We start from the raw sequence: 22,630 nt of genomic DNA, 5'->3' as shown, positions 1-22,630 counted from the left end.
GAGGGCTTAGCATGTGGGATCCTATTTCCCTGACCAAGAATGGAACCCAGGTCCCCTGTGTTGGAAGGTGGATTCTTAATCACTGCATCACCAGGGAAGTCCCATAAATGTATTTCTATAAAAACCTATAAAAGAGTTAATAAATACACATAATATATTTAGGACAGTGCCTAGCCCAAGTAACACATTATGTTATTGTTAACACTATAGGTTGACCTAGATTGTTGTTTAGTCTGTAAGTCGTTTCTCTTTCGTGACTCCTACCAGACTGTAGTCCACCAGGCCCCTCTGTCCATGGGATTTCTCAGGCAAGAATACTGCAGAGGGTTGCCATTTCCTTCTCCAGTGGATCTTCCCAGTCCTGGGATTGAACCCACCTGTCCTACATTGACAGGTGGATTCTTTACCTAACTGAGCCACCTGGGAAGCCCTTGTCCTTCTAGATAGGTGAAAGTTTTTCTTTAACATCTTTAGTGACAGGGAAGCTAACAATTTTATCTAACAGCTATGCTACACTGTATCCTATTTTTTTAGTTTAGATTATGGCAAAAATTACAGTCAGAGAATTATATCTCTGAAAACATCCATCTATTGCACACGCGCCCAGCTTTATATTCAGCCGAAAAAACTTAACTTGCTCCGTGTGCTGGTGCGTTACACTACCTGCGCTCCTCTTAGAACAGAGGGACTGAACATCGCGGCTGTGGACCAGAGCCCAAAGAGCAGAGCCTCGCGCTCTGGCGCGGAGGGCAGTTCTTTTCCCTCTGCCTCTGCACTGGCAGATCACTTGGCAGAGGGGGCAGAGCGGGGCGGGGGCAGGTTCAGAACACCTTTTGGCCGGTGCTTCTCACCTATCACAATTCGGTTCACAAGTTTAGGAATGTGCTTCTTAGCCATTGTCATTCTCTTTCAACATCTCTAATTTTCTCCAGGTGTGTTTACAGCTGCCGAACACCTGTTAATCCCATTTACTTCCAGTCTTCCTGGGCGGGGTGAAAGGGATAAAGAACGAAGGAGAGAGGAAAAGGACTACCTGTCAACTTTCTCTTGCCTCGAAGAGGCAAAGACTAAATTCACGTTGCAAACGAACCAGTTTTCATCAGTCATTCCCATATTTTTCACAGTTCAAAGTTTTAAACTTCCTCTCCATTTCGGGGATTTTTCTCTCCTGATTGCTCCATTTTTAAGGGACACGGGTAACCCTCCCCCTACCCCACGTCAGAGCAAAGGTTAAACTTAGTACAGCTGAGGAAAAGCATTTTTAGGAGATTGGTCCAAGGCCCGGGGAGCAGGCCCAGAGCGGGTGAGCTTTGCGGCAGCTTCGTGGGAGCGCCAGTCTGTACCATCCTTCCCGGGCTCTGCAAGGTCCGCGGGCCGAGCAGCCCGCAAGGCCGAAGATGGTGGGTTAAGGGCTGGTGACTTCCAAGCCCTCTGCAACTTCCCTGCCCTACAGCCCCACCCACTAGCACGCAGCCGCCACCGGGCCTCTGGAGACACCTTCGCCCCTCCCCTCCACAGGTCACCTCCTCCACGCCCCTTTCCCTCGGCCCGGCAGCCGGCAGGCAGGGAAGTGTCGTAAAGCCAGGCCCAGGAAACTTTACCCGGGGTAACAGCCGAGGCGCTTTACGGCGACGGCGGCTGAGTGTGAGCCTTGGCGGCGGCGGAGGCAGCCGCGGCGGCGAGGGAGGCGGCGGCGGCTGAGGAGGAAGAGGAGTGGCGGCAGTGGCGGCGGGGACCTGTGCGGGGTGAGCCGCGCGGCGGGGACGGGGAGGGGCCGCGGGTGACAGGACTGGCGGATGGGCGCGGGCGGACGGGGACGGTGGCCGGCTGAGCAGCTGGGCGGCGCTGAAGAGACGGGGCGGGGGGTGGCGCGGAATTGGGGGGCCAGCTCTGTTAGGGACTGTTTCTGCCTTTGTTTCCCCCCCTACTCTCGCCGCCCCCCGCCCTCGGCTTCCTCTGCTCCGCGTTCGTCCGCCGGGTCTCATGGCCTCCCCTCTCGGTCTGTGTCGCCTCTAGGATGGCGGAGGTACCGCCTGGGCCTAGCAGCCTCCTCCCACCACCAGCACCTTCGGCCTCGGCCGCGGCCGAGCCCCGCTGTCCCTTCTCGGCGGGGGCCGCCCTCGCCTGCTGCAGCGAGGACGAGGAGGACGACGAGGAGCACGAAGGCGGCGGCTGCGGCGGGAGCCCGGCGGGCGGCGAGGCGGCGGCCAAGGGGCATCCGTGCCTCCGCTGCCCTCAGCCGCCGCAGGAGCAGCTGCAGCTCAACGGATTGATCAACCCCGAACTGCGGCACCTCCGGGCGGCCGCCTCCCTCAAGAGCAAGGTTTTGAGCTCGGCCGAGGCGGCCACGATCGCGGCCACCCCCGACGGGGGCCCCAGAGCGACTGCAACAAAAGGAGCCGGGGTACACTCGGGCGAGAGCCCCCCTCACTGCCTCCCCAGTAATGCAAGAACTGCGCTCCCCAGCCCGGCAGAGGCAGCGGCGGCGAGCGATCCCGCGGCGGCCCGCAATGGACTGGCGGAGGGCACGGAGCAGGAGGAGGAGGAAGACGAGCAGGTGCGGCTGCTGGCTTCATCCCTGACCGCAGGCTGCAGTTTAAGGAGCCCCTCAGGCCGGGAGATTGAGCCGGGGGAGGATCGGACGATACGTTATGTCCGATATGAATCCGAGCTACAAATGCCCGATATCATGAGACTGATCACCAAAGATCTGTCTGAACCCTACTCCATATATACCTATAGATATTTTATCCACAACTGGCCACAGCTGTGCTTCTTGGTAAGTGGATGGAATGAAAAACGGGTGAACCCGGCAGAGATCCAGGCCGTGCGGGGCAGGGAGTGTGAGGGCTGGAATGTCAATGTATGTATTCTGCATTTCATAGTATGATACATGATGTAAAGTGCATGTACACAGTCCTAGGTATTTAATGAAACAGTATGAAAGGTAAGACTTCGTAATCCGGGTCTACTTGACACTGATGTAAATGCAGTAAGCTAGTATGATGCATGTTGGGGGTCTCCTATCCTGTTTACACTAGCTTATCATCATGTTTAACCGTCTTTAATTATCCTCCCTCATCCTCAAAGCACTTTGCAATCATTTAATTTGCGCATGGTTCTGTTCAGATACAGGCCTTATTAATGTCTCAATTACACCCATAATCAGGGAAGAGTGTATGCATAAAATGTTTTGGTGAACATGATTGTCGGTAAACTTGCTGTGGCCACATTGGAGAATTAAATCTTACAAGCATATTCCATAATTATGGAGATTGTTTCCTTTTACTTCAACAGGACAATTAGCAGTTGTAGCCAGCCTGTTTTCTGGTGCACAGTTGCAGAAGGCGATACTAACACTTCTGGTGGTTGAAAGACTCCTGAAACTTGAGCAAAATACCCTTTTTGGGAGTGTAGGAAACTAAGTGTGAAATTGTTACTAATCTATAATTTTTTTTAAGAAGTTGGTCACAGGTATGTCTAAATGCTAGTACTAATGCTGGCTTGTGTGAAATATAATTGACAGAAATTTTTTACTTATATCTGAATAAGAAAGACTTAGCTTACCAAACAAGCTGAATATATATATATATTTTTTTAACTTACATAGTACTGGTAGTACCCATAGTTTCCCAATAATATTGGCCAATTTCAGTCTGTACGAAACCTTTCACCTAAATATTGACTACAGGTATGTGCTTTGTATCATGTGCTCACAGCATGTTGTTTCCATTGAATTTTATTGAAGAAAGGCAACATGCTTTTAAGGAGTGTTTTATGATATGTGAAGGGAAAAGCCACTACCATTATTTATTGTTTAGAATTGACTTACTTTCACTTGTTAATTCCTTGTAAAATGCTCTGACCATACTTTAGAAATCTATCTTTCTGATTCCATAGCTTGGTGGTAATCTCAAAATGTAACCTCTGTATTGTTGTAATGGTAGTTGTGCTGTTTTCTGCATTCACTTCACTAAACTTCAGTTTAGTATATTTGTTTAAGCTAGGAACTATTTTATATTCTACAAAGCTACTCGTACAGGATTCTGATTGTTGCATCAAAGTAGAAGTTCTAAGACATGTCTGTGTCAATGAATATGGGAAAGTGGTTTTCATAACATTATTATAAATGTCATTATCAAATCCCATTATAAATGCTAAGGATTGTAGATTGATTGTAAGTTAACTCACAAAAGCATACAGTTTAGTTACACTTTAAATTGAAATGGTGTGTGTGTGTATGTTTGTTAATTCCAGAAGATAGTTGTGTATGTAAGATAGTCAACTTTTAAGTTCTGGTAGTACCTCAACTTGTCTGCCATTTTAGACTCTGATAAACTGAATATTAGTAAACTTTAGTTTGATTATACATACACTCCTCCCAGTTCACCAGCTAATTGAACTTTAGCCCTTCATAGCTAATTTGTTTAACATTAAATTCTGAATATCTAGAAATAGTGATATACACAGTAGTTGACCTATAAGATTTACTAATACAAGTATGAAACTGGAGTATTGAACATAAAACAATGGTTAAACAGACCATTTGGAACTGGGGCCTTTATATTGGAATTAAAAAATTTTGAATTTCTCGTGAGAACTAATTTAAAACAAATATAAATGTATGTTTATTTCAAGTCATAGCATTTTAAAATTATAAACGATCCCAGATATAATCTAGTTCAACCTTTTTTTTTTTTTTTAAATGAAAAAAATTGAAAGACCAGAGAGACTTGAAATGTTCAAGTCTCCAGATATTTTGTGTCCAGAGATATAAAGCTAGAACCCAGGTCTCCTGGCCTGTCATTATGGAAACAACTAAGAACTTGAAAAATGACATACTCTTAACTAATTCAGCCAAGATCCTGTGTCCCAAGTTATGCTTCGCCAAGGAATAGTTGTCTTTGTGAACATCAATCTCAAGAGACTAGAAGTCTCCAGAATGTTCCTGGTTTCCTTAAGTAACCTGCAGTGGATCAAATGGAGTATATAAGGTCATTCCTTAGAAAATCACCAATCCTTGACCATATTTGACTAACAAAAATGATGGTTTTTAACGATTCTTCCTAATAATTGTAACATGTGAAAGTATGGTTCTGTACAAATAGGGACACTATCATTTACTCTGTTCTTAGCTAATTTACCTCTGTCTCTTTTGAGTTCATGGTATTTTCAGTTGTTGCCTTTTTGAACTTCTTACCAGTGATATTCTATAGTACTTCTGTTATTTGTTCTAAATTTAAATTTCCAGCTTCTTCTGTTTTGCTGTTTGTGGTATTCTGGAATTTGGGAATCTATTTCACACAACTTATGTTTTTCAAGTTCCATAGATTGATAAGCATTTGATCTTTTAGAGTTAAATTTTAATCTTGCCTGGAATTTTTCAGTTCCCATCCTTGAAAAACATGAACACATTTTAATAGCAAGAGTTCCAAATGTAGATACAGAAGCTTTTATCTGGAAAAAATTGACATGCAGTTTAGTGATTTTTGTGTGTATATTCATCAACAGTTTGTCAGGAGGAAATACAGAATTAACCTTCCTCAGTACCAGCATCTTACTAATAACTGTGTATCATATATTGGACTTTTATTTTTAAATGATGTTTACAGTTTGATTTTTTTCCTTCAGATTCTTGATTCATAAGAAATCAACCTAGCCCAAGAGTGAACTCATATGATACTTTGCTAATTACTTTCTTGGTCAGAGGACAAAGAAGATTTGTTTGAAATGGCTATCCAGTTTGAAAGTATTGTCTAGTTGTGTGCTAGTGGTTTTAATTTTTCCTCTTTTGAATGGATTATTAACTCTGAAATCTAAGTGTCCTACAATTTTGTATCATAGATTTGTCTAGATTTCCATTTCCCCTAGCTTATGAGGTCAGGCCACATTTTCTTTAATGTACCATCTCATCTCTGACATATACAGACAGACACCACACACACATATATTTGAAGTAAGTTATGCCCAAGTCAGAAAATGCTGTTCAAACAGGCAACTTTTGTATATATTTCAATACTTAGTACAGAAAAAAATTTTTGTTTCCAAAAGAATTTTGAAAGAACCAAGTTGATTTATCATGAATAAAAATAGCAATAACAATTTTAGAGGTTTACTGGCCCCAAGTAATTTTGGATTGTGTTGATAAAACAGAAATGAATTAATGTGAATCGTTGAATTTAATATCCTTTCAAAGTAAATCAGCTGCAGTTAAATCAACTGTACTTCAGTTAAATAAATAAAATTGATGTCTCTTCAAAAGGATTTTTCTGACCTAGTTTAGGCTTGTGTGAAATGGATTAGAATTATCTTGCCTAAAGATTTCTCCGCAGTTGGAAAAAAGGCTTTTTAATCAATTTACAGAATGATGAACTAAGAACAAGTCATAACAAATTCAAGATAAAAGAGGTATTAAGTATATGTTGGGCTTTGCTTATTGATTTTTTTTTTAACCCATTCCTGGTTTTTGTTGTTGCAATCATTTCTGAAAAATTAATTTTATTTAGAGATGATTTGAAACTTTCTTTTTTTATTAAAATGAGAGCTCTTTATATTAGCAAGGTATTTCTATCTGACACATTAAACAATTGGAGCTGTTGCCCTTTTACATTTACCAGAATACAGTATTTAAGTGGAACTTCTTGTCAGGGATGAAATGCTGGAAAAGCATGCTTTTACTGGTGATACTGGAAATTTTAATGAAAATGGAGGCTGATTAGCTTTTATTTAATATATAGTCTCTGTCTGGAAGACTGTACATTTTTATTGAAATAGGAAGCTCTGTAAAAATTAAGCTTTTACTTTAATATGAAACTTTGAGTTTCAGATATTCTATGAGCTTTACGGTAATGACTCACAGTCAAGAGAGTCCTAAAAATGAGACCATCATATATCTAGTTTTTATAGTCCCTCAATAACAAAACTGCTTGAGTAGGATCTAGGGAATACCTTAAAAACAATCCTTTTTCTGAAAATCTTTTAGTGTTTTTATTTTCCTGATCAAAATCTAACTCTGCTATTCAGGTATAAATGTCTTCTGTCTGTCCTTTGCTAAAACTTCATCATGATTGAATATAAATTTGTTGTACTTTGTTGATAAGTTTCACATTATATCTAATGAAAAGACTTTTTCTGAAAAAAATTATTTTCATGTTTCCTCTTTCCCAAATCTTAAACATATAGGTCTTTATTGCAATTGATTATAAGCACCTCTTATAAAGTACTTGAATGTTTACCATGTGGAAATTTATTTTCCCCGTATATAATGATAGGCTTTAATAATGAGCATAAGAAATTCATGTTGTAAAGAATGTTGAAAGATTTTAAAACTAGAATATATGAAGGAGTTCTGGGATTTAGATTTCTGAAATTTCTGTGATTGCTCTCGCTAAAATTCTCATTATTTCTTCCTCCTCCAAAAACACTGACCAGTGGTTGGTTGCTCTTTCTCTGGGTAATAGTGCAGTACTTAATGGCAATGGCAATGTATTCTTTGTAACTGTTTGTTTATTTTTAAGGCCATGGTAGGGGAGGAGTGTGTAGGTGCCATCGTTTGCAAGTTGGATATGCACAAAAAGATGTTCCGCAGAGGTTATATAGCCATGTTAGCCGTGGATTCCAAATACAGGAGAAATGGCATTGGTAAGAAAAATATTATGTCAAAAAAAGAATGCCTAAATTATTTTCATTTTTTTAAGAAGCAGAAGACTTAAATGTAAATAGTATGTAGAAACAAGCATGAAGCTGAGAGATTATTGATTGCTTTTGTTTCAAAATATTTTCAAAATGTTTTTAAAATGAATTGTCTCCTTTATTACTGTTTAATTATTTGAGAGATTATCTTTCTAACAATTACTAGGTGATCAGTTTTCACCTCCAAACATTTTTTTGATCACATTCAAACTGTACTGTATTGAGTTCTACAGTTTTTAATAGCATTATTAGGGTGCTTGATCACAGTGCTCAAGCAGCTGTCTGTACTTGGGTTATGGGTTCAACGGTCTTCAATCAAGGCAACATGGAGAAATTACCATTATTTCATACTGGTCACCAAACATTGTATTAGCAATTCAGGGAGGTCCAGAAGAAAGCAGAATTGTTTGTTACTACTATTCCCAAACTTCCTGGGCTACCTTTCCTGGTATTTTCAGTTAATCTTATACTCATGGTTTATAATGTCCTTAGAATCATCTGGGTGGTTTACAAACAAATGCTTAGGCCCCTCCCCTTAAGAATCTTATTTGTCCTGTTAGAAGTAGGGCTGAAATTTCCCCAAGTGACTAGGTTGTCAGCCACTTAAGAACCACTGTCCTAGAGTCTTGGACCTACTGACTTTAAACAAAAATGGAGGAGCAGGTAGACAAGCACTTATCTTAACATGGCAAATTCTGAAATGTTCTGAAGCTAAGTAAGTATTCATGAAATAAGATTTGATGCCTGTGCGTGCGTGCTAAGTTGCTTCAGTAATTTAACTCTTTGCAACCCCTTGGACTGTAGCCTGCCAGGCTCCTCTGTCCATGGCATTCTCCAGACAAGAATACTGGAGTGGGTTGCCATTCCCTTCTCCATGAGATCTCCACCCAGGGATCGAACCCAGATCTCCTGCATTGCAGGCAGATTCTTTACCACTGAGCCACTAGTATGTAATTAGTAGCAGCTTTGTCACTTACAGTTTCGTTTTTTTAAGCCTCTTATGAGTAGCTGTGTTCAATTTAAGACTGGTTTGCACAATCTGAGACATGAGATGTCATTATGAATGGATTTACTTAATACAATAGGTTTAACCATCTTTTCTTACAGTGTTACAGTTTGCCACTAAGATTTTTAATAACTTGGGCTTATGTATAAGCCAAGTTCGCGTCTTAGATGTATTAATAAGAACTGATAAGGATTCATGGCAAATGATAGCAAATTGTCTGGCTACTTCAGAGGTCAGAAACCAGTGCCTTGAGGATTGCATCTTGGCCCTCGAACATGTTTTGTATGGCCCATGTAATGGGTGCTTGCTTGTGTACATGATTTGAAAATTTAAGGGAGTTCCTATAAAATTTGGATTTCTTCTCTTAAAATTAGATCTGGCATTTGTTTTCCTTTTAATGTACTAAGTATATCTACTCTAAACTAGAATACAGACACAGCACTGAAACCATCTGGTGTGCCCAGGCATACTATAGTACCCAAACTACAAGGTTTGTAGGAACTAACCCAGTATCTTGGGCCCACTTTGGGTCATAGCAGTTCTTGTATGGTCTTTGGCAAGATTGGCTTAGAGGTCATGCAGTGAGTTCTTGCCAGCTGAAGGAGTTCCTGGTTGGTTCTGGCCATATCTTGCCTTTTTCTTGGAGTAAAATAGCACTCACCTCTGAGAAAAAGATACATATCAGGAGATAGGTCTTTCAAAGGAAACTTATTGCTATGCATAGGTTCTGTTGGGCCTCTCAGAATTATAAATATTATAATTTATAATGTAAATTATAAATATAATTTATAATGTAAGTTATAAATAATATAATTTATAATGTAAGTTATAAATAATATAATTTAGGTATCTGTAAGAAACTAATTACATTTTTACTTCATTAATACTCAGCTCTGTATTCTAGGTACTAACTTGGTTAAGAAAGCTATATATGCTATGGTTGAAGGAGACTGTGATGAGGTAAGTCTTGCTAAATGTTTAAGACCTTTTGTCCTGGGCTATATTCTACTGGGTATTTATATAAGTATCCCAAGTAAATTATACTGTAATTTCATTTCAGACTATTATTATATAAATATAACTTGTGCTGAAAATTATATTCCATTTAAAAACACATAAACTTCGATCTAGTACAAATTTTAAGATGATAATAGCTAAAATTTGTTGTGTCAAAATATAAAGGTAACATTTTAGATATTTTCAATAAATAATTGGTATTCAGAACTCCGATTTGTTATCAGTCAAATCATTTAAGGTAGTTCTTATTATAAACCTTATTGTGATGCAGTTGCATATTGGCCTTGGTTTCTCTCTAAATAGTTTTTCCCCACTGTGGGTCAGCTATCAGCCAATATGAAAAACATTTCACATTTGAAAAAACTCTCAGCATTAAATAATAAGGCTGGAGGGGGAAGACAACCACTTTTTAAATGTAGAACTACCTGTATATTAACATAAAAGCGTCTTTTCTCTTCAGCTTGTTTGTAAAGCCTTATGGCAGGGAGTTTCTTTGTATGCTGCAGCACTGTGCTTTACATATGGTAGGTTCTCAATACATAATGGCAGTGGTTGGGAATATTAAGATTTACTATTACATAATGTGGAAGGAAATAAGTATAAACTAGGAAAGTATGGGTATCTTTAATATAATAGCGGTGACTAAGAAGTACCAGAGTTGTATTGTGCTAGTAATTTTGTAAGTAGTACTTCTAACACTTGTCTTTCTTATTGGAGGGCAAATGTTCCTTAGAGAATTCTCAAAGTACTTGAAGTTAGGTAATTTTTTTTCTCAGACTGATGTCATTAGGTAACTTTGGTTACTTTATTTTTAAGTGGGTTTTTTTTGGTACAGAATTTATACACAAATCATTAACCTTTATATATGTGTGTGTATTTGGGATGCAAAGTCCCCTTTTCCCCCCTATCTCCACACTTGTCAACTCTTCATCATTCTTTCTACTTACAGCTACTATTCATCTTACAATTTGCATCCTCCTGTTTTCTAAGCACACTTGAAGGCAAATATTCACACTTTTTTTTATACAAATGAAATCACAAATTATTACTCTGTAATAACTACTTTTTCCACTTAACAGTATCTCATGAACAGGATTCCATGTCAGTACAGATGGACTGCAGAGTTACTATTCTCACACTGCTTGTCCACTTTTATAGTTTGTAGCCTGACAGATCCCATTAGATGGTGGTTGTATGAGAAGGCCTACAGACATTGGACAGCACAGGGAAGTCATCCTGGGATTTACGGATTTTTAATTATTTTACCCCAAATAAGAAAATTCACACATGATGAAGGATCTCATATTCACAGCTTTTAATCTCAAAAAGTAATAGGTGCCGTAACCCCGATTATTTACATTACTGGTAACTAAAATATGAGTATAAAATTGAGTATAAATTTTTTCATGAATGTAGGTCTAATATGAACCATAGCTATATTGGCTTAGATGGTTCACCAAGAAGAGAAGTTGGGCTTCACAAAAGCTGTTCAACAGTTTGGATAAATCTTTGGATGAAAAGACCATGTTTTGTTCCTTTACGGAGTACTGTGGTTCCCAGTGAACAGAGATGTTATAAGGAGGGAGTATTATGTTCCTAATGGATAGCTGTTTCTGATTTATCCTAGTTCTGCCTGTGAGATAGGTAGTATGCTTTATCTTAACTGATCAGATGTTTAACTAGTATTAGTTTTTCTTTGAAAGTTCTGAGGAATGATGAGATTTTGGTTATACTGTTGTTTCAAGGTTAGGTCCTGAATTAGTGGTACATTTTATGGTAGGACTATTCACTGTGGGCCTAGGTTTCTAACTCTGATTTGTTTTTCTTACTCTTGAAGCAATGGGTTTTACTCACTCTTAGAATGAAATGGGAATGATTTTTGCATTTTAAGTAGCTCTGCTTCTGGTTTAGGGTACTCTTCTATGGCTTAAAAAGATTGGTTATCTGTGTCCCATATTGTCCAGATAAAGAATTTGCTGTAGAAAGGGACAGAACTCTTGTTTACTCTTTATTAGGCTTTCCCTTTCCCTTTCATTGAGTTTTAAACCACATAAGCAGCAAACTCTTCTATCCCCTTTTTCTTTCTAATTTTTGATGGTAGTGTGTGTGTTGGTTCTACTTCCTTGTTTTACCATTTCATCCTGTTTGGTTTGGTTTTCTCCCCTCCACTCCAGTGTAACTACTTTGTATTTGCTAGACCCAGTAGTTTCTTGGTCTTCCTCTGCTTAGTAAAAAACTTCTCAGTCTTTTAAGACCCAACGCAAATATCAACAACTTCTTTTAAGTTTTCCTTGATCCATTTGGACAGAATCAGTTGCACCTTCCATGGTTTTTTTGACCTCCCTTTCTGTAATACTTACTGTGCTTACATTTACTTGTTCAGAGTCTGCCTTAGACACTGAGAGCAGAGATACCATTTCTTATTTACTGCTGTATTTTTAATGCTTAGTATACAGCATTTGTGATAGAGTATGTGGTTCATTAATATTGGTTGAATGATTAGTCCTATGCTTCACCAAAATCTTAACTATATCTCTTTTGGGGAAGGGGGGAACTTTTGAATTTTTATTTGTGTAATTAGTTTTTAACTTGTCTTTCTGTCTAAGCTTTCTAGCTTTTTCTTATTTTTTTTGCACATAAAAATACATCTGCAAGGTTAACAAGTTATTAAAATACCTTTTGATAAATGCAATTTTATATAAAAATAGTTTTGTATATAATTCATTGTTCTGAGGAAAACTTTGAAACTATAATTTTCCAAGAATATAATGACTATAAAAGAACCAACTTATGATTTTACTTTAATTAGTTTAGGCCAGCCTTCATTCCTCTTAAAGTTAAGAAACTTAAGGTTAAGAAACTTTGACAAATTACCAGAAAGACGTTTGGGAAGGCTTTTAAATTACATTTTCTACTACATAGGTTGTGCTGCTATTTTTTTATTCTTACAGAGAGAGAGATTTTTTTTAATCTATGAGAAAAACATTAAGATAAATACATTTCGAAATTTGGAAACCTCTGTGAAGCTTTATTGTGCACATCCAGTCAATTTTTATGTTCCTTCTGTTTGCAGAATTTATGACCTTGAGTCATGTTGCTTTTGGTTGCCACTTGTCATTTTAAGATAAATTCAGAGTAAATTAAATTGAGGTTAGTTGAAATATAGATCTGTACGTTTCACAGTCAAGATGTAAATCATGCTTTTGCCCAAATTACAGTATTACCCTTCTGGTCTGATAGATCTTTCCATTTTGCCATTCTATGACTTTCCTAACTGTTTATATCAGAATTAGACATGTTTAAACAGTCTAGGGAAAGATTTTTTTCATTTTCTGTATATTTGGAGCTGACTAAAAAGTTAGAGCATCAAAAAAAAACCCCAAAAAGAAACAGATGCATTCCTTCACGAGTAAGAAATGCATTATCTGGGTTGCTGATCTGGCCTGAATTTGGTTACTTCCTTATGTGCTCTGGCTGCCAAATGTTTAGTAGCTACTAGGACAAGCTTCCAGAGAAGGCAATGGCACCCCACTCCAGTACTCTTGCCTGGAAAATCCCATGGATGGAGGAGCCTGGTAGGCTGCAGTCCATGGGGTCGCTCAGAGTCGGACATGACTGAGCGACTTCACTTTCACTTTTCACTTTCATGCATTGGAGGAGGAAATGGCAACCCACTCCAGTGTTCTTGCCTGGAGAATCCCAGGGACGGGGAGCCTGGTTGGCTGCCGTCTATGTGGTCGCACAGAGTTGGCCACGACTGAAGCAACTTAGCAGCAGCAGCAGCAGCAGGACAAGCTGCTTTGGTTTAGTTTTACATTAGGGGAAATAATAAGAATACATACAAATAATATATACGAATTTTTTTGTGTACCTAAAATAATGAACCCACATGTGGCCATTTACTTTTATGCACTTAAAAAAATTTTTTTTAGATTAATGTATAGTTACCATCATATTAATACTCAGAACTAACTCATAAATGATGAAAATATATTGGAATCAAAATTTCTTAATGGAGTTTAAGAGTGCAGTATGACCTTTAAAACATTTTTAGTTGACCAACATCTTATTTCCTCCTTTCCCCAGCCACTGGCAGCTACTGTCTTACACTCTCTTCTATTAAGTTTGACTATTTTAGTTTATACACATAAGCAAGCTCACGAAGTATTCGCCTTTCTATTTTGACGATTCACTTAGGGCAGTGGCCTCCAGGTTCACCCATGGTTGTCCCACTGGCAGGGTTTCTGTTTTTAAGGCCAAAAAGTATTCTGTGTGTGTGTGTAAGATATATGCCTTCCATGTTCACCTGTGTGTGTATAAGATATATGCCGTCCAGGTTCACCTGTGTGTGTGTGTGTGTGTGTGTGTGTATAAGATATATGCTCTCCAGGTTCACCCGTGTGTGTGTGTGTGTGTGTATATATAAGAAAAATGTTCTCCAGGTTCACCCGTGTGTGTGTGTAAGATACATACCCATATGCCCTCCAGGTTCACCCGTGTTTGTGTGTATAAGATAAATGCTCTCCAGGTTCACCTGTGTGTGTGTAAGATATATGCCCTCCAGGTTCACCTATGTGTGTGTGTGTGTAAGATATATGCCCTCCAGGTTCACCTGTGTGTGTGTTTGTGTAAGATATATGCCCTCCAGGTTCACCTGTGTGTGTGTGTAAGATATATGCCCATATGCCCTCCAGGTTCACCCGTGTGTGTGTGTGTGTGTGTGTGTGTATAAGATAAACACTCTCCAGGTTCATCCATGTGTGTGTGTAAGATACATGCCCTCCAGGTTCACCCGTGTGTATGTGTGTGTGTGTATAAGATATATGCCCTCCAGGTTCACCTGTGTGTGTTTGTGTAAGATATATGCCCTCCAGGTTCACCCGTGTGTGTGTGTAAGATATATGCCCTCCAGGTTCACCCGTGTGTGTGTGTAAGATATATGCCCTCCAGGTTCACCCGTGTGTATGTGTATATAAGATATATGCTCTCCAGGTTCATCCGTGTGTGTGTGTAAGATATAGGCCCATATGCCTTCCAGGTTCGTGTGTGTGTGTGTATAAGATATATGCCCTCCAGGTTCACCCGTGTGTGTGTGTATAAGATATATGCCCTCCAGGTTCACCCGTGTGTATGTATGTATAAGATATATGCCCTCCAGGTTCACCCGTGTGTGTGTGTGTATAAGATATATGTCCTCCAGGTTCACCCGTGTGTGTGTGTGTATAAGATATATGCCATCCAGGTTCACCTGTGTGTGTGTGTGTGTGTGTGTAAGATATATGCCCTCCAGGTTCACCCGTGTGTGTGTATAAGATACATGCCCATATGCCCTCCAGGTTCATCCATGGTTGTCCCACTGGCAGGATTTCTGTTTTTAAGGCCAAAAAGTATTCTGTGTGTCTGTGTGTAAGATACAGCCAACTTTTTCTTTATCCATTTGTTGGATGTTTAAATTGTTTCCTTATTTTAGAAATTGTGATCATCATGAACGTGGGAACCTTTTTTTTTGAGGTCCTGATTTTACTTCCTTTGGTTATATACCCAGAAGAGTGATTGCTGAATTGTATGATAGTTCTTTTTTAAATTTTTTCAGGAACCGGCACACTCTTTTCTATAATGACTGTAGCAGTTTACATTCCCACCAACAGTGGCTGAATTTACTTAAGTAACCAATAATAAACCTGTTACATGTTAACCAAATAACATACAGTTCATGGTAATGTACAGGATGACTTAGGTTTTTTGTGTTCAATAATTATATGCTCGACATTTTTAGTTTTTTCACTGGAAACATAGTTTATCTATGAGGCAGAGGCTGCCAGGTGAAGAACAGAGTAAAATGGAGTTATTTAAACTAGAACGATTTTTGGTTGAGTAGTTTGGCGTAGTTAAAGAACTGGATATGGGAAGCCTGGGTTCTCGATACATCTTCTATCAGTATAGTTGTGTGATTGTAGGAATGTCATTTAACTTTTCATAATCTGTCTCTTTGTCTCTGCAGTGTGATAGTAAAGGGATGTGATCTTAAAGGGATGTTTTGAAGAGAATAAAATTGTTTATTCAGCCCTGCCTCTAGGACTCCTAGCAGGTAGTTTTAAAAAAGGCTTTCTAAACTGTAATGGTTTGGCTTATCCTGACGGTGGTTTGTTCCTGAGAGAATCTGTAGAACTTGACTGTAACGCGTTTTTTCTGTTGAGTAGAATTCAACTTGGCCAAGTTTCTTTAACATTAAAATAACCTTTGGCTTCCTATATAGTATTCCCATGATGCAGACTAGATAATTTTATAGAAAATTTCCAATATAAGCCCAAATTCTGTTTTTGTGTATTTTTTATTTTGTGTATTTATAAAACTCTGTATTGTATATTTATAAAACACAAAAACTCTGTTTTTGTTTATTTATAATTAAGTGTTACAAAGTAGTTACTTCTTTGTGGAATTTTCTGTTGTGTCAAATAATACATGATTTCTTTGTTCATAGAATGTGAGGGTGCTGAGAAAATCTTTTCATTTTAATCAAGGTGTTGCTGCTGCTAAGTCGCTTCAGTCGTGTCCGACTCTGTGCGACCTCATAGACGGCAGCCCACCAGGCTCCCCCGTCCCTGGGATTCTCCAGGCAAGAACACTGGAGTGGGTTGCCATTTCCTTCTCCAATGCATGAAAATGAAAAGTGAAAGTGAAGTCGCTCAGTCGTGTCCGACTCCTAGCGACCCCATGGACTGTAGCCCACCAGGCTCCTCCGTCCATGGGATTTTCCAGGCAAGAGTACTGGAGTGGGTTGCCATTGCCTTCTCCATCAAGGTGTTAGTTCTCTGTGTAATGTTTTGCTATAAATTGGGCTTTATTTTATTAATCTGTTAGGATGCTAACAAACCTGAATTCAGCTCTTAAGTTATACCTCAAGTGTGTATTTATGTAGTCATAGTTAGCCTCAGCTGTTTTGAATATTTTAGATTACTAAGTATTAATGAATATGAACTTGGAATCCCTGTATTATGTAGATCACCCATTTGCTGCTTTGTTTTACTTTTGGAAATAATCAGTTACAGAAAAGTGGATACTATTAAGTTCTAGTTCACATTTTCAGTCTGGGGTCTATTTTTGTTCTACTGGTGACCTTGAGTTTCATTCGCTTATAAGTTAGAGATACATCTATTTCATAGGGTTCTTGAAGAAAATCACATTATGTCAGATGCATGTAATATGACATAATGCATGTGAAATGCTTTATGTAGCACTTAGCCTTCAATAATAGTATTTTTTTTTTTTAAACTGTCATTCTCCTTTTCATTTCTGTGAAATCCGTTCTAAGGTATGAGTTGTTGGAGCTTTATTGCTTCTCATATTAATTGTTTTAACATTTTAGCTGTAATTAGGTACTGGCCTGAAACAGAACTGTAGGAATTACTCAAGAGAATAGTTCAAAATTAGTAAATTGCATTGTCCAGATGGGAGTGTTCCAAACAGAGGATGGCATACATCACTGATGGCATACATCACTGTTAAATTATAGTCTTTTAATTTAAGAGCAGAGAGAAAATGTTGATTTCTTATTCTCACCTTAAACCAGTTTGCTTGCTATATAATTTTTATTTAAGGTTGTCTTAGGAACATTTTCCCTTGATCCTGAACCATGAATTACTTTGTTTTTAGACCTTTTTAGAATTTGGATTTAGTATGTGATTTGCCTTCATGAGTTTTTTTTGCATAGGTAATTGCCTCAAGATAATACTTTTTCTTAAAGTACTCTAGTCATTTAAAAGCTTGACAGCACTTTTGTTTGTTTCATATTTATGTAATATATGTAATATAATGAAAAGTGCTAAGGACGTATATGATTAACAAATGTTTAAGAGCCTTCCATGTGTCAGGCAGTATGTTAGGTGCAGAGGAAATGGCTGTGAACCAGGTACCCATGATCCTTGTCTTTGTTGAGCTCACTAGCTGGGAAAGATGTCATAGCTCATCAAACATTAGGCAAGAGTGCAGTTGAATGAAGAGCAGTGCAGAGATGTGTGGGGCACTCTGAAGGGAAAGAGATATTCTACCCAATATGGAAGTGACATGCTAAAGCCAAAAGCAAGAATAGGAGAATGGGAAGAGCATTCTTCCAGACAGAGAAAACTGCTTATGTGAAAGGTCTAGGGTGGGAAAAATAATGGTGAGTTCTAAAAACTGCAAATTTAGTGTTGATCATGGTGAGGAAGGGATGGGGACCTAAAGCACACTTGTGTGTGTGTGCTCAGTTGTGTCCGACTCGTTGTGGCCCCATGGACTGTAGCCTGTCAGACTCCTCTGTCCCTGGAATTTTCCAGGCAAGAATACTGGAGTGGGTTGCCATTCCCTCTTCTAGAGGATCTTCCTGACCCAGGGATCAGACCTGCCTCCTCTTGTGTCTCATGCATTGGCAGGAGGATTCTTTATCACTAGCACCACCTGGGAAGCCCAGTTATTAATAGCAGGGTAGGTGGAGGCCATATCTTGATGGATCTTTCAGGTCTCTTTAGATTACTGTTAGATTGTGTACCCTCTCTTGAGGACAAAAAGGAGTCAATAAATGGTTTTAAGCAGGGGATTAACAAGAGCATCACTCAGAATGGGAGACCTTAAAGCTAGGAGTTCTCATTGCTAAAAATTCCAAAGTGAAGGTGTTAGTCGTTCAGTCGTGTCTGACTCTGTGATCCCATGGGCTGTAGTCCACGAGGCTTCTCTGTCCACAGACATTTTACAAAAACCAGTAGAAAAGAAGATGTTCCCAGTTTTCCCACTTCCCTTGCCCTGAGAGATAATTAACTTTTACAGTTCTGATACTTTTTCTGGATTCTTCCTGTACATCATTAATGTTTATGGTTTTCACCATCAGTTTTAAAACAAATATAGTTTGTTTTTCTTAAATATTTGATAATATTGTTTATAAGTGATTTGTCAAATTATGAAATTATAAATTAGTTTCAAATATATAAAATTGTAACTTAGTTTTCTCTTTTTATTTTGAAGGTTGTTTTGGAAACAGAAATAACGAATAAGTCTGCTTTGAAACTTTATGAAAATCTTGGTTTTGTTCGAGATAAGAGGCTGTTCAGATACTATTTAAATGGAGTTGATGCACTGCGACTTAAATTGTGGCTGCGTTGAGAAACTGACATCAAGGAACAACTTTCCAACCATGCAGAATCGACCTTTGCATGCAATGCAATTTGTACAGAATTGCTTTGCAGGTGGAGTTAGTGATTTCCATGCAGCTCTTATCTGTCAGTGTCTCATTTGAGTGTCGCACAATATTTGTTGCACTTTGGCATGGCGCATTTCTTCTGAATTAAAAGAGATTGTTTTAAACTTAAAGAGTTCTTTTGGTACCAACAAGATGTGCCAGTTGATAGCCAAGATTTGTTTGTTCATTTGGAAAGTCTGCTGACATTATTTACACAGTGATAATTTTATCGCAGAACCAGGATGTGGAACATGATTTTTGTTCCTTAAAAAAAGCCAATGTAGATTGTAAAAATCTCTGAATATACTAACATTTCACATGAAACCTGCCATAGTTTTTCTGAGGGGGTGGGGGAAAAGCTTCAATTTTAGGTTTTATTTTTTCAATATTAAATTTTCCATTCTTGAATATTGGTACCTCAGTGATTAGTGAATTAAAAAATTGTTACGTAGGGTTGGGTGTGTCTTACAATGAGTAAAGATAACAAATTGCGTCTGCCAGTGCCTGTGTAGATAAGTATATTTGTCTTCATCTCTATAGTTTTTGAATGCATGCTGTCTTTTCCTTTTCTTTAAGGCCTTTGCAAGCAAACTTGTTTTTATTTAAATTCTAAATTTGATAATAAATTATTTCAGATTTTTATAATTTGGATACTTTTTCCAGGTGAGTGACAGAGTGGTTTACTGTAGAAGTCCCTTCTTATCTTACAAGTTAAATCTACTTGGAGTATCTTTAAGAAATGACTCAAAAGGGATGAGAAAAGTTGATGAAGCCGGGAATTGCTGGGTTTTAGATGCACTTTTTTTGAGAGAGAGGGAATTTTTGGAAAAGAATAGAAAAATTAATGTAAATTGGTATGATTTTATTTAATCAAAATTATTGCTCAGCTGTGAGGAACAGCTTTTACAAAGTAGTTGGAACTTTTTTCCCACTCGGTTTGGATTCACATTGCTTCCACTTTAAATGCTTTGCTTTTGGTTCTTGGTGTTGAAAATAAATTTCGAGGTGCACTGTATCTGTTTTAAACTGATTTGATTTTATTTTCTTTTCATTTATTTGTGCAAATTCTTGGGGGAACTTTGCTTAGTTCCCAGAAAACAAAAGGGAGACATGGAAATTTTTTTTTTTGGAATGAATTCTATGGGTTTTCTTAATAGCCATCACCATGTTCATTAGTTATATTTTGTTAAAGCCAATCTGTGCAGTGTAATAAATTTTAAAGTTGATTGCTTTCAGTTGAGTTAAGAGACCTGTGATGGATAATTTATTTGACTGGAAAACCTAGGTACCCATTTAAAAAAAAAGATTCATTCTCTGTGAAAAATGTTTTGTAGGAATCTATTGTTTTTTCATTAATTTGCATATACTTTTCTTCTGCTCTAGAATTTGGTTTGAATTTTGTTTTATGGCTGTAATTACTGTATTTTTAAAAACCCTACCTCCATTAACAGTTGGTAAAAGCCCCCTTTCAGGAAAGTTTGTTGCCTTTTTTTTTTTTTTTAAAGGAAAGCTGCTCCTTGCTCAGTGTAGTGTCTTGAAAGTGAACATGGTAACAAGTACTTTTAAAATAAAGATTCATAAATTTGGTGAAAATAAAATCTTCCTGTTGATGGGATCATTTATATTAATAGTTCCTTATTTTTAAAGAAAAACTTTTTCTTTCCATCTTATATTGCTCTTGAAAGTTTAATGGTCAGAATACTTACATTAAAAATATGCAGACCACACAATACTCAGCTTTCAGGGTGACCTTTTTGAGTATGTTTTTGCTCAAACTTCATTTGGACTCTAGCACTTAGAGGAATATCAATTATAATGATGCTTCTCTTATTCTTGATATTGAGGGAATTGAACGAAGTGTATAGTTAGTACTTTCACTGTCAAATTTTATCTTACCACCTTATGTTTGACTTGCTGGTTAATGGGTAATGATTGTTGATGAACATACATTTGCTTGACTCACTAATAAGGACAGTTCTAAAGTAAATACATGCTTGGTTTTTAGCTCAGCCATTAATTTTTTGGCAGATTGTCAGTGAAACCATCACTACTGACCTTTTCACCCAGAATTGGCCAATTTTGCTGAATTGACTGGGTGTTTTAATTGGGTATTTTAAACATGAACTTAGCCATGTGACTGAAAAGTCAAATGGTTGTTGTATTGTTTAGCTGGTATATGTTGAATATCGTTGTCTACCTTGTATCTTTAACTGGCTGTGCAAAAATTGTTTACTTAAGTGCACTGAAATTTTCCTCTAGCTGATAACCCAGCACCAAAATTAAGTCTCAAAGTAACATCAAACTAATTTTTTATATTGGACGTTCATCTTTCTTATATAATCGTGAAACAGTTCCATTTGAAATTGATAGAGTGAGTTCACTTGGCTAAAACTGAGCAAAATTGGTGCAACTTTCTTTTAATGGGGTGCTGCCTCTTTAAGACTGACTGTACTATTCACTGACACTGGTTTGGCAGTTGGTACTGCTGAACATTTTTATACATGCTACCATGAAGCTATATATGTTAGTATTGAAGAAGCTAACGGGTATACTACCATTTTTGATGTGTGGGCTGATTATAATTTCCCTTACATGAGGATGAAACTACTCTAGAGAAGTCCACAGGTCATAAACCAGATAGTAGTTTTGAATCTGAAGCCAGCAAAATTAAAAAAAAAAAAGTTGCTATTAAAATATTGGTTTTAATATTTTCTGCCTCTTCCCCAGAGTACCCTCCCCATTTGCTTGACAAATCTGTGTAAAGTTTGTTTGTCACATGTTTTAGCTTTACCTTGCCCTGTGTTATGGTATTGGCTGACATGTATAAGACTGGATGTGTATATTTATTATGGTGTCTAAAAATCATGAAGTTCATCACTTTCCAGGAGCATAGATAAAAGCAAATTGGTAGTGCATCAGTTACTTTTCAGTGCACCATGACATCACTAAAATGAGTGCTATATTGTTACAGGGCTTTCAGGTTTGTAAAAACATAACCATAAATTATACTGACGTCAGATATGAGTTGAGTATCTATAAAGTATCACGTGTATCTCAAAATATTGGACTGCTGTTTGATGACTGGATATTGCTGCATAATTTTCTTCTATTGTCCCATATCCTTTTGGAGAGAGAGATTTAATGGGATTTGAAATGTGCAAGCTGTCTCAATAAGATGCAGTCAAATAAAGTATGGTTAAGTTGTGTTTGCATTTTTCTTTTAGATACAGCTGTGTGCATTTTATGTTTGAGTTGTTTTACCTACTAAGAAGTAAAAAAAAAAAAAGGCAAATCTGTTCTGTTCCCCACTTCCTGCCTTGCATCTAAGAGTTATTTGGAAGAAGTTATATACAATTGTTATCTCTCTCACTTTGTGTTCTGACAAAGTAAATGTGAAAATAACAACATGAACTTGATTTTCCTAACAGTATTCAAAGTTAGCTCATATACCAGCTATCAGTACAAATGAGAGCATTTTTGCATGCATTAAACCAAAACTTAACTTTTCTATCCTTATTCTGTAGAAATTTATTTGTAAGACAGTTTTTATTTTAATTATTTTTTGTTGATAACCTAGGTAATGTCCCCTCACCCTCAAGACCAAAGTAAAATAGAGCAATATCTAAAGGGCTTTTGGTCTCGTTCTTGTGAGAAACTTTAAATGGCAGTTATATATTCTTTCTTATTTCAAAATTTATGGATAT

At 37.8% G+C, this 22,630-nt stretch overlaps 1 protein-coding gene across 1 annotated transcript; it reads left to right on the top strand.

Moving 5' to 3' along the window:
* The first annotated feature begins 1,127 nt into the window (after window positions 1–1,127).
* Window positions 1,128–22,130, top strand: NAA30 (N-alpha-acetyltransferase 30, NatC catalytic subunit). Its single transcript, XM_045162059.1, has 5 exons — window positions 1,128–1,745; window positions 2,017–2,779; window positions 7,518–7,641; window positions 9,603–9,658; window positions 18,713–22,130. Exons 2-5 carry the CDS (start codon window positions 2,018–2,020, stop codon window positions 18,848–18,850), a joined length of 1,080 nt encoding a protein of 359 aa, XP_045017994.1. The 5' UTR covers window positions 1,128–1,745; window position 2,017; the 3' UTR covers window positions 18,851–22,130.
* The last annotated feature ends 500 nt before the right edge of the window (window positions 22,131–22,630 follow it).

Source organism: Bubalus bubalis, chromosome 11 (genome assembly GCF_019923935.1).
Source record: "Bubalus bubalis isolate 160015118507 breed Murrah chromosome 11, NDDB_SH_1, whole genome shotgun sequence".
NCBI lineage: Eukaryota > Metazoa > Chordata > Mammalia > Artiodactyla > Bovidae > Bubalus > Bubalus bubalis.
This window is presented reverse-complemented; position numbering and strand designations above follow the sequence as displayed.

Bases quoted from the DNA above. Each gene is read 5' to 3' on its own strand.
- NAA30 (XM_045162059.1), top strand. From the start codon at position 2,018: ATGGCGGAGGTACCGCCTGGGCCTAGCAGCCTCCTCCCACCACCAGCA. The intron at 7,642-9,602 runs GTAAGAAAAATA...TCTGTATTCTAG, and splicing joins ATACAGGAGAAATGGCATTG to GTACTAACTTGGTTAAGAAA. The intron at 9,659-18,712 runs GTAAGTCTTGCT...TTTATTTTGAAG, and splicing joins TTGAAGGAGACTGTGATGAG to GTTGTTTTGGAAACAGAAAT.